This window comes from Triturus cristatus, chromosome 7 (genome assembly GCF_964204655.1).
Source record: "Triturus cristatus chromosome 7, aTriCri1.1, whole genome shotgun sequence".
NCBI classification, from domain to species: Eukaryota; Metazoa; Chordata; class Amphibia; order Caudata; family Salamandridae; genus Triturus; species Triturus cristatus.
Window position 1 is genome coordinate 307,118,425 of NC_140590.1, and position 12,437 is coordinate 307,130,861.

The window sequence follows — 12,437 nt, forward strand, 5'->3', positions numbered from 1 at the left end:
GGTTAGTTTGCGTACCACAGTTAATTATTTAATTGTTTGCCATGCAGTTCGCATTTTAGTCCCTCATGCATCTCGTGTTTATCAAGGTGTAAAAGTTGATTACTCGTTCCACTCCAAACTAATTAGTACGAGTTAATACTTAGAATGATTACGTAATTAATTTCATGCAAAATAAAGGAGGTATACAAAATTGTGTTTTTCCTGCTCCATCAGTTCCCTTCCTTCTGTTCCATTAGTTTACCACTTGCCTTTGGAATTTCTCCCTTTTCTATATCTATTTTTAGAAGGTAATCTTGTTCTTTTCTCGGTGTCTCTTTATTTGCGTGGTTGTCTTGTTCCTCGTCGCCCCCCCTCACATGTCAATGTTCTTCTTCATATTGGGCCATATGTATCATTCCAAATTCCGATCGCAAATGCCAAAATTTGCTGAATTTCAGCGTTTGCGATCGCTATTTGGCTCAGTGGTATGTATTAAAGAAATACTGCCTTTCAAAATAAGGAATCACTAAATTTGCGATTCCTTATTTTGCGATTGCATTTAAGGTATCGGAATTTGCTATTCCTTAAATGCAATGTAAGAGGCACAGAAAAAGTGCCATTTGACCTTAAGGAATCCCAAATTACCACCAACTTCAAGTTGATGGTAATTTGCGATTTCTCTGAAAAATTCCCTTGTTTGCATTTTTGAAAGTGCCATGTGGCGTACATACATGCCCTTAGGGCATGTATGTGTGCCACATGTGCACACATGCACATTTCAGGGGTGCAACAGGGCGTCCTTTTGACACCCTAGCACCCTTGCATTATCAATTTGTGATTCTCTAATTGAGAATCGCAAATTGAGAATGTCTTCCCATTCATTCCTATGGGCCTTTAGGCCCATAGGAATGAATGGGAAGGTATTCCTTAATTGCGAATCGCAATTTGCAATTCGCAATTAAGGAATATGTAGTATTCGCAAAATTATTTGCACATCCTACATACATAGCGTTTTGCGATTCTCAAATAGCGATTCGCAAAAAATCGCTATTTGAGAATCGCAAAATGTATTGTCATACATATGGCCCATTGTTCTTTATGACTAAAGCCTTCGGGCTTTTTGTCATCTTCTTTCTCCTATCTCTTCTTGGGAGACTATGTTCCCCACCCTTGATTTCTTTCTTTCCCTCTTTTCCCTCTTCGCTAGTCATCCTTTTCTTTCTATCTCTTAATTGGCGAATATGCTTTCTCTCCCAACTTTTTTTCCTTTATCTTTCTTTACTTTTTCTTCTCTTTCCTCCTGGGTCCTTTTCTGCACTGAGTTTTTTGTTCTTTTTTCCTTCTTTCATAACGGTGTTTTTATATTCACCTTTTCGCTCACTTCTTTTGTCATTCCAAGCGATGTTATATACTCGTCCTCCTTTTTGCTATTCTCTTTTTCTCATTCCCTTCCTTTTTTCATATTTGTATCCTCTTTTGTTTCTTACACTCTTTTTTAGCGAATCTTCATAGTTTAATTAATATCTTTCCTGCACCTGTTATATCTAGGGGTTGTTTACCTTTCTACGAACCTTACCTATGAAAAGTCTCCGCATCATTTCATGGAATGTAAAAGGTATGCATAACCCTGTTAAGAAGCAGAAAGTGTTGTCCCACCTTGCTAAATTGAAATGTCATATTGCTTTGTTACAAGAATCACACCACAGGTTACAAGATTTGCCTTCATTATGTAAACACTGGGTGGGCGAAATTGTTCGCTGCCCAGCTGACAGTAATAAGAATGGTGTTGTTATTCTGTTCCATTAATCATTGACTGTTCATTTACAAAATGAATCTAAAGACACTAACGGTAGATGGCTTTTCTTAGATGTTACAGTTAATAACACTGTGGAAATATGGATTTTTCTGGTCAGTTATGTCCCCTATCTTGGACCCCAACGGTTCTATGTGCATGTTACAAGTACATGTATGTTTCCCTCCAGTTCCAGTTATGAAGACGCAAATACATGTGCGTCCACCGTCAACATGTCCTCTGTCAGATCCGCCATGAATAGGCCGGATATTCCATTCCTAAATATGAAAGGCCACCGGCTTTATATGGTTCACTTATGCCATTTTACAGTCCAGGCAAGTAGGCCCTGATTCTGTCATCAAACTCTTCTTGCCTTCTGCCTCTGAAAGCTCCAGTCTGAGCCTGCATCTGTGACCATGAACTTTGTCTCATTCTCTGCGCGGCTCACGAAGCCTGACATCAGCCTATTCTCTGCCAAGAACTGTATTTCACCTTCGAATTATCTGCTTCCCCCTCAGCCGATGCATTCCTGCCTAGTAGTTTAAGTAAACATTCTTCCAGTTACCAAGCAAAAGGCCCGGCTTCTCTGTCTTTATACAAGTAATTCATAGCCCTGTTACTATGGAAGATTCCTATCCCCTCGCATTTAGTGTAGACACTTAGACGCTTGTACACGCACGCACAGTCAGTATAGAATAGATTCTGTTCGAGAGTCCTTCTTTTGTGGATAACATAGTTCTTTAAACATAGGATGTTAGATATGATTTGGGATTAGGTTGACTTGACCCCCCAGACTTCTTGTCTCCACATGTAGAGCTAAATGTCAAGTCCCCTTCACCCCCTAGTTGCACGTCAATCATACGTCATGCTGCTGCGCGCGCATCTATGCCAAGTATTATCTTATAGATCCACCTATATGTGACATCATAACCAATTATGTTCCTTTTTACTCTTTATTACACCCATTTTCGGTTACGCAGATAAATCGTCATTTTCCTTATCAATTGTTACGCCTATTGCACTCGCTTCATTGTAATGTATGATCTATAAAAGTCATTTCATGTCAATAATGTATGTACTTCACTTCCTGAACCTCCGTGGTGATGGAACTTGGAGCAACCGATTATAATCGATCACTGGAATAAAGCCCATTCCGAACCTCTAATACCACGGATTCTGCCTCTCATTTTACTGAGCTATTTTATTATGTTTATATATCAAATTAAGTCCCGGTAAAGGAATTTTATTTACCACATGAATGGCGCCCGAATAGGGACACTTTCTCATCTCACGCGCCGGCGGTGAGTTGCAGGCCCGGTCTCCTGCCACAGCTGGACGGACAATAACGCGTACCAGCAGGATTTCCTGTATCTCCCTCCGGTCAAGCGGGGGCGACTGAGGCTGCGATCAACACCCAGACGAGGCGGTGAGAAGTGCGAAGTATCCCGACCAGAGCCTAGCTGAGAGAGCAAGATCCGAGGTATACAGAGACCCACCAGTTCGAAGTCAAGCCCAGTGTCCGACGAGTCGAGTCGAGTCCAGTCCGGTTCAAGTTCAAGTTACCGAGGCCTTCCGTTTCCGAAGCTACCCGGTAAGTACCATTACTGGGGAGGCATTTCTGACGTGCACATAGGTTGTGCCGGTCAAGACGGGTTTGGGTACACAAATCCGGTCTGCACTGTTTTAGCAGTGTATATGTACTGTTTAGCAGTATATCAAGTATTCCGAAGTATCTAGTTAGTGTCAAGAATTATGCTTGGTGATTAGTTATGCAGACGATCATCATTGTTGGTTATTTTAAAGGTTAAGAATGTTTAATGTTTAATGTGTTAAACGTCCTGCATATTGTGGTATGAATGGTTGTTCATTATTGTGCTTTTGTACTAAGTGTGTTCAAGATTAAGTATCAGATCAGTTCTCAATATGCCGCTCTTTTCGAAACTAAGACAGATCACTACAAGAAAAGGGGTACTCGAAGAAGCCGTCCCTATTCCTCCTAGGGACACTCCAGGGTACTTCATGTATCATAAACATGGCTTAGATGCTATATTATTTCTTGATTTATGGGTAGACTACACCAAGGAATTACCAGAAAGTCAGAGGTGGCCCACAGCGGGAACCTGGGATGCAGAGTGCATCATGAAAGTAGAAGAAGAGTTATGGAAAAGGAAAGTCAGACAGTCACAGAAAGATGCCATTGAATTATGGCGTAAGGAATCACATAGACGAACAGAAAAAGCACGTAGACAGGAAGAGAAGAGTAAAGAGAATTCTAATAAAGTCCGAGAAAATCTATTAATTGAGGAGGGTATCCGAGTGAAATCAGAACAAGTAGATAGACAAAGGAATGCCCTTATGAATGGTATGTATCCCCTTCTGGCCGAAGGATTACCTAAAGCTACTCCAGAAAAACCGAAAGACTTGCCACCCCCATTATTCCCAATAAAGGTACATCCTAAGGGACATCCTAGAACCGCAGAAGATGTTTTTCTTTCCTCATATTTAGATGACGCAGCTCCCGAGTATGCTAATTCTGCCCCACATAGACCGCCTATCAGGGATGTTCAACGCCAAGATCCGGTACCCGTATCTCTACAGCAACAAGTTCCGGCAAGCACATCTGTCTCTACATCCGTTCCTACAGCTGCTTCTATAGCTGTGTCCACACCTATAGTTGCTGTATCACGTTCGACGAATCCTTTCACACCCGACACCCCAGATGGGGCCACGGGAGGTGCTACCAATATTTTTTTTTACGCCACCCAGAATAAATAAACTTACTTTTCAAGAGTCAGCTCATTCACGTACACCCAAACTCATAAGTGCCCGTACGCTGAAGGAACTTCTTATAGATTGCAGATATGACCCTGTGCCCGGCAAAGAGGACGAAATGACCCTGGCATCCTTGCGTATCAGACGAGCCGCAGTGTACTTAGGGAAGTTACCAGGAATGACTGCACATCTGGATAAAATATACCATTTTGTCCAAACAGGGCGAGATTCAGAATGTATTAACAGAGCTATGGAATACCAGAAAGTGGAGATACAGGGGGAACTGTTACGTTTCCTCATAAATTGTGTGATCAGAAATGAAGACCGACCGGGGGTAGACCCGGAAGCAATGCAAATTCTTACCAGATGGAGCCAGAATATATCAGAAGGTAGACATGATAAGCAAAATTGTATAATAGCCATGTGCCGAAAGATCCGTAAAGAAATAGAACGCCTACACGAAGAGAGATTAGAGGTAGACGAGTTCGAACAAAGCGAGGAAGAAGGGTCAGGACTGCCCACAGGACAGTCAGACACCATAGCCTATGTAGGTAGAGGAAGATCTTGTAATAGTAATAAATGTCCTATTAACCCGATACGCCCGATATGTCCAGATAATAACAGAAATTTCCAAATACCTATAATTAACATCAGGTCTAACGAGCATTCGTTCCAAACCGCCGACAAACTACTCCGAGAACGAAGGGGTTATCATTTTCTCGATTCTATGGATGAACAAGATTTAGCCAGGGCAGCTGTCCATTGGGTGGACAGTCCCGGAAAATATAGTGATGATACAGTAGCACGCACGTTTTTGAATCTCACCCCAGATGAACAGAGGTTAGCTGGGATTTATATGATTCAACAACTCATTATACTATATCGGAGTCAACATTCAGATCCTGGTCCCTTACCTGACATATTGACTGAATTACTTATGAATAGATGGAGAGGTTCAGGTACTAAATTAATTAAAGAAATTCTAGAATCAAGAAAGCAGTATATTCTTTTTGTATGTTCAGACCATGTCTCATTGCCCGTCAAGGAAAGAACCACGTATCACATGGATAGACAGAATCCCTTACGAGAAGTGCACCCAATAAAGGGCGAGGACAACGAGTTTAAGCGCGTATTTGTATATACGCCCATATCAAAAATAGAATTGTTACAAATGAAGAAAGTGGTACCCAGTCATGACAAAGACCCAGCGGGTTTTCACCGAGAAATTAAAGACATGTTACTCATGGGAGAGTATACCTATCCCGACATTATGACAATATTAAAGGTATTGATGCCTGCTGGTATTTATGAGAAACTCAAGGAAAAAGAGTGGGAGGTAGGAGACCAAAAGATAGAATGGTCAGTGTTAGAAGCAGAAGAAAAGGCCCGAACTGCAGGAGCAGGACTTGGGGATAAAACTAAGGCATTACCAGGTTTACTAGTACAGGTACTGCCACGTTTATTAACTACGAAAAAGGAAGATTGGGGTACAATTTCAGCCTGTAAACAGAAGCAAGATGAAGACACTAGTGATTATTATGCCCGATTTGAAAAATGTTTTGGTATAAATAGTGGCATAAAAGCAAGTAGCGAATCATACCCACATCTGTTCGTAACAAAATTAGTAGAAAATGCCCTGCCCCCAGTAAAGAATAGAGTATTAAAATTCGAGAGTACCTGGCAAGGTAACACTCCATCACAAATGTTACAAATGTTACAGTACCATCACAATAGAATTAGAGAGGAACAAGAACATGAACACAGACGCATGAAAGACACGAAAATGAAAATGCTAGTTTCCCAGACAGTTCCAGCTGAAGGACATAAAAAGGGTATGACACATTCCGATTCAGCAGGACCTGTAAAAGGGACATGCAATTATTGTAAAAAGCCAGGTCATTACGTACACGATTGTCCAGTTTTGAAACATAATATCAGCATAGGTAAAACACAAGAGAGACCACGGCCACCTAGACAGGACCAGAATGAACAAGGAGCTCCGCAGCATGCACAGTCCATGCCAGCTCCACCACAGTCTGTACAGTTTGTGCCAGCTGCACAACCGTTGCCTGTTGCTGCCACACAGACAACAACACGACAAATGTATCAGACCGCACAGTATGAATATCCTGAGTACCAGCGTTACGCATGAACAAGCCTAGAGAGGGAAGTTGACTTACCCCTTATCGAGATCCCGGTAGATCAAGAAGGACCTTATATACATAGTGAATTATTAGGCCAAGACAGAAAATTCTTACTCGATACAGGGGCAAGTCGAACAACTATAAAACGTAGTGAAGTTCCAGGGGCACCCCTCTCAGGCTCACAGAATATTTCCCTTGGTTTTTCAGGAAAGCCTATTGTTAATGAAGTGTCACAGCCTCTCCCACTTACGATAGGACCTCTGACCCGAACTACAGATTTATTGCTTACTAAATCATGTCCAGAAAACTTGCTAGGAATAAAAACATTGAAAGCTCTAGGAGCCATAATATGTTGTTCTCCGGAAGGAGTAAGGTTGTTTTTACGTGATTTTAAAGGTCACTATGTGTCTAGAGACATGGATCCCCGACTGCAGACTTTACCTACGCATCTATGGGCACAAGGCCCTACTGATGTTGGTTGCATGAATATTACACCATATCGAGTCACATTAAAGGCAGGAGTGGTGCTACCACGAATGCGACAATACAAGTTACCACCAGATGCTGTAGTGGCTTTACTACAAATCATTGACGAGCTCATTACCCAAGGAGTAGTTGTAGAAACAGACTCCAATGTATGTAATTCACCGATAATTCCGATTCTTAAACGAACAGATCCAAAGGCCCCGCCAGTCTATCGATTGGTTATTGATCTGCGCGAGTTAAACAAATGCATTGTGCCACAATTCCCTGTGGTCCCAGATATCTCGTCATTACTGACAGCTATTGATTCCGAAGCAACATTCTTTACTGTAATTGATCTCAAAAATGCCTTTTTCAGCGTCCCAATAGATCCGGAAAGCCAATATTTGTTCGGATTTAGTTTAAATGGACGTAGCTTTAAATTCTCACGCGCACCTCAAGGATTTACAGAAAGCCCCAGCATCTATAGCCAAGCACTGAAACGAGAACTTGACAGTATCCACATGCCAGTTAACACTGCTCTGCTTCAATACGTCGATGATCTGTTGATCACCGCGAGAAGTGAACCGGAATGTGAAAAAGCATCACTGACAGTTTTACAATTTCTAGCCGAAAAGGGGCACAAGGTGTCCCCTTCTAAGCTGAAATTCTGTGTCCAGCGAGTTATTTATCTTGGACACTCGCTGTCCAAGGAGGGAAGGCAGCTTACACCCGACCGCATTCAGTTAATAGCTAACATGCCAATACCCAAGACGCAAAAGGAGGTGCGGGCTTTCATAGGTCTCACTTCATATTGCAGGCAGTGGATCCCTCAGTACGCATTTCTAGCAAAACCACTCATTCAGTTGACAACACAGGAGGCAGCCACATCGACTGTTCTCCCTTGGACTCAGGAACATACACAAGCTTTTGAAAGCCTAAAGAAAGCTTTATGTCAAGCACCTGTTTTAGCAACACCATGTTACAGAAAACAGTTTACACTCTTTGTTACAGAACGCGAAGGTACTGCTTTGTCAGTACTCACACAGGAACAAGCAGGAGCACACAAACCATGTGCTTATTTTTCTAGTACATTAGATCCCGTAGCTCAGGCTTTGCCTGCATGCCTGAAATCAGTGGCAGCGACAGCTTTAGCAATCAGACAAAGCGATGCCATAGTGTTAGGACATCCATTGACAGTTCAAGTACCACACACAGTAGAGGTTCTTGTAAACAGAACGCAAACACAACACTTGACTATAGCGCGACTTACAGGGTACGAACTTACATTGTTTCAGCCACATATAGAAATCAGACGCTGTAACACATTGAATCCTGCCACACTTTTGCCAGTAACCGGAACAGACCCACTAGCTCATGACTGTATTGAAGTTATTACTATAAACGACAAAACCCAGACAAGACTTAACCGATGTCCCATTGACAGATCCAGACCTGACATTGTATGTAGATGGTTCATGTATGAGAACAAGTACAGGAGAGTTAGTGGCCGCTTACGCAGTCACAACAGATACTGAAGTCATTGAAACTAATCGTATAAATACTTTGTCAGCTCAAGCCGCAGAGCTCATCGCTCTGACACAAGCCTGTATTCAAGCCACGAATAAAAAAGTCAACATATACACTGATTCACGTTATGCATTCGGAGTTGTACATGACTTCGGCGTGCTGTGGCGAGAGAGAGGTTATTTAACTTCCCACGGTGCCCACATTCAGCACGGACCCCTCATTCATGCCTTATTAGATGCAATACATCTACCGACTGCAATATCAATTATGAAATGTAAGGCTCATACGAAAGTGACTGATATCATTTCTCAAGGCAATGATCTAGCCGACAGAACAGCTAAACAGACTGCTCAAACCCAAACATCCGACATGACAAAGACAATGGTCCCGACGCCGACACATTGTATGACAGTTAAAGATCCTACTCTTGACGTAATTGACATACAGACACATGCTACACCAGATGAAATAAAGAAATGGACTGAATTAGGAGGGATCCAAACGGACCAAGGATGGATGACGAAGGAAAAATCTGTGTGGTTCCTTCCTGATTCAATGGTCCAAGTCATTATTAACACTATACATAGTCCAGCACATCTAGGAGAAAAAGCTATGCTAGACAGCATTCAACACATTTGGTTCAATAAACATTTACGAGCAGCAGCCAAACAAAAGGTCCGTACCTGTATGATCTGTTGTCAGTTCAACCCAGGAAAAAGTGTTCCCGTAGAACAAGGTGGATTTCATCCTCCTAATCACCCTTTTGAAGTACTCCAGATGGATTATATCCAGATGGAACGATGTCGAGGATTCAAATATGTTCTCGTAGTTGTCTGCGCTCTGTCCCGTTGGACGGAGGCATACCCGGTTTCAGATTACACTGCCCCGACTACTGCCAAACAGTTAGTTCGAGAATTCTTCCCACGATACGGTTTACCACGTGTTGTCTACTCAGATAACGGCCAGCCGTTCTCATCCGAATTAATGAAACATGTTTCACTTCTGTTAGGATATCAGTGGAAATTCCACTGTGTCCGACACCCCGAGGCAGCAGGTCTCGTAGAAAGACATAATCAGATACTGAAAATCAGATTGTCCAAAATATGCAGAGAGAAAGGTGTCGACTGGATAGTAGCGTTACCAGTTGCACTCTTTTACATGAGAATGGTAGCACACTCTCGAACAGGGCTATCCCCGTATGAGGTGATCTTCGGCAGACCACCAAATATGTGGGGGACGCCTATACCACGCAAAATAACTGATGTTGACTGTAATATGCTGACAGATTACTTGGCTTCCTTGATGTCTGCACTACAATCTTGTCGTTCACAGGTAGCTGCAGCCTTTCCCGACAACACTGAGGTGAAACCCCATGACGTAGTTCCGGGTGATCTCGTATTTGTGAGAAATTTCGACCGAAAGACTCAGCTGGAGCCCAGGTGGAAGACACCCAAGTTGGTTCTGCTCACTACAAGGACAGCCGTGAAGATCGAGGGCCGCAAGGGCTGGATTCATTCAAGTCATATCAAGAAATTTCATGGACTATCCTCGGATATAGACATTGTGCCCTGCACTCCCTCACAGACTGATTCAAAACTTCCTTTGGTTGAAAAGACTAAAACCGAACTCTATAAAGTAAAATTGAGGCCTAGAACGTCAGACAATTTGATTGTTTAAGTCCTCTCCAAGGTGAAGCGGTTGAATTTGTCTCTGACATGTATCCTCTAGACCTGAATCATGGACAGTCGCGAAAAATGTTGAAACGACAGGCGTATTGTAAATCACTGCGTAGCCATTGCATAGTGACATTAATAATCTTGTTTTCCTTAAGTCTTTTAATAATTACTGCAAGTATATTGTTGCACATATATTACCCTATTGCCAGAAATGTTTACAATGTTACCGCAGAACATTCTTTTAGTGACTTACCCCCGCATGATTTGTCTTATAGACTTGCGCTGCGCAATAACACTTTCATTAGTATGTTACATCATTCCCATCAGACTAGTAATGCCACCAATTGTTGGGTGTGTGGTCGGCTCCCTCCCTATCAGAATTATGAAGGAGTCCTGCCATTCTTTCCACACCCATTTACGCATAATGGCTCCTGTGGAGCATGGTTTAGTTTAATCAATTCCATAGACTCAGACACAGCTGTTTACCAAGATCAGTGGGTATGGGGAAATCTGAACCTAGTTTTACTCAAGGTCTGCTACCCTGACAAGGAGGGTCGCCCCAAAAGAACAGGAACTGACCTAGAAAATGAAGTATATGGATTAGGTAATTTTACACCTAATCTCATGATTCTAAATGTCGTATCCGAAGTTGAACTAGTCTTACCCACCATGTCAGTATTCCCAGCGAAAGGTGAATTATGTGTAAGAAAAGTCGGTTCCATACATATGGGCCATAGTAAATGCACTACTACAGTAGAATTCAGTGATCAAGGCAAATCTTCATTTAGAGCTTATCGCCACTCCTACTTTATATGTGGTCAGACTGCATATATGCGTCTACCTCTAGATTGGGATGGTACCTGCTACATTGCATTCCTTTTGCCACCTGTTTTCCTAGCTCCTCCTGATTATTACAGAAATATTCATTTAGTACACAACAGAGAGCGGAGAGATCTCCCAATTGTCGATTATACTGAGACGGCATGGGACAAGTATGTAGATTTCAATAAAGGCATCTTTCCTTATATAGGTACTGTTACTAATAGTAAACTGATACGTAGATTAACTAGAACCCTTGAAGCAGTAGTGAATGAAACTATTTCCGCCCTAGGCAATTTAACAGAAGAGCAGTCTGCTATGCGGATTGTTGTGCTTCAAAATCGTCTTGTCCTTGACGTCATCCTGGCTGATAGGGGCGGAGCTTGTAGGGTCATCGGATCAAGCTGCTGCGTATTCATACCAGAAAATTCGCCATCAGTATATAAAGCCATAACTCGCCTTCATAAGATTGTAAGCCAGATACACCAGAACCCAGGCACTTGGACGTGGTCCGGTTGGTTTTGGAGTGTGATATCAGCCTGGGGATGGAGAGTCCTATCTTTCCTAGGTATTGGCCTTCTCATACTATTCAGTTGCTGTCTATGTCTACAATGTGGACCAGCGATCTGTGGTCTGTGTGCCACATCGTGTATTCCACCACCAAGATCTCATTCGTCACGGAAGAAGAAAGAAGAACAAATGATGTTATATGAACAGATCAATGGATTAATGAAGATTGATATCTCTTGACGGGCAAGTAGGGGACAAGGAGGGAATGTGGAAATAGGGATTTTTCTGGTCAGTTATGTCCCCTATCTTGGACCCCAACGGTTCTATGTGCATGTTACAAGTACATGTATGTTTCCCTCCAGTTCCAGTTATGAAGACGCAAATACATGTGCGTCCACCGTCAACATGTCCTCTGTCAGATCCGCCATGAATAGGCCGGATATTCCATTCCTAAATATGAAAGGCCACCGGCTTTATATGGTTCACTTATGCCATTTTACAGTCCAGGCAAGTAGGCCCTGATTCTGTCATCAAACTCTTCTTGCCTTCTGCCTCTGAAAGCTCCAGCCTGAGCCTGCATCTGTGACCATGAACTTTGTCTCATTCTCTGCGCGGCTCACGAAGCCTGACATCAGCCTATTCTCTGCCAAGAACTGTATTTCACCTTCGAATTATCTGCTTCCCCCTCAGCCGATGCATTCCTGCCTAGTAGTTTAAGTAAACATTCTTCCAGTTACCAAGCAAAAGGCCCGG

At 42.5% G+C, this 12,437-nt stretch overlaps 1 protein-coding gene across 3 annotated transcripts in view; it reads left to right on the forward strand.

The window, feature by feature from the left end:
* The window catches only part of LOC146809527 (immunoglobulin superfamily member 1-like), an 828,174-nt gene that overhangs the window by 628,339 nt on the left and 187,398 nt on the right, over positions 1-12,437 (forward strand). Inside the window, exon 7 of one of the 3 annotated variants that reach the window (XM_085616356.1) lies at positions 1,528-1,594. The exons of the other annotated variants lie outside the window; for them this stretch is intronic. Coding sequence (XP_085472482.1) covers positions 1,528-1,594 — 67 coding nt within the window. The remainder of the gene's footprint in view (positions 1-1,527; positions 1,595-12,437) is intronic. 3 annotated transcript variants of the gene reach the window in all.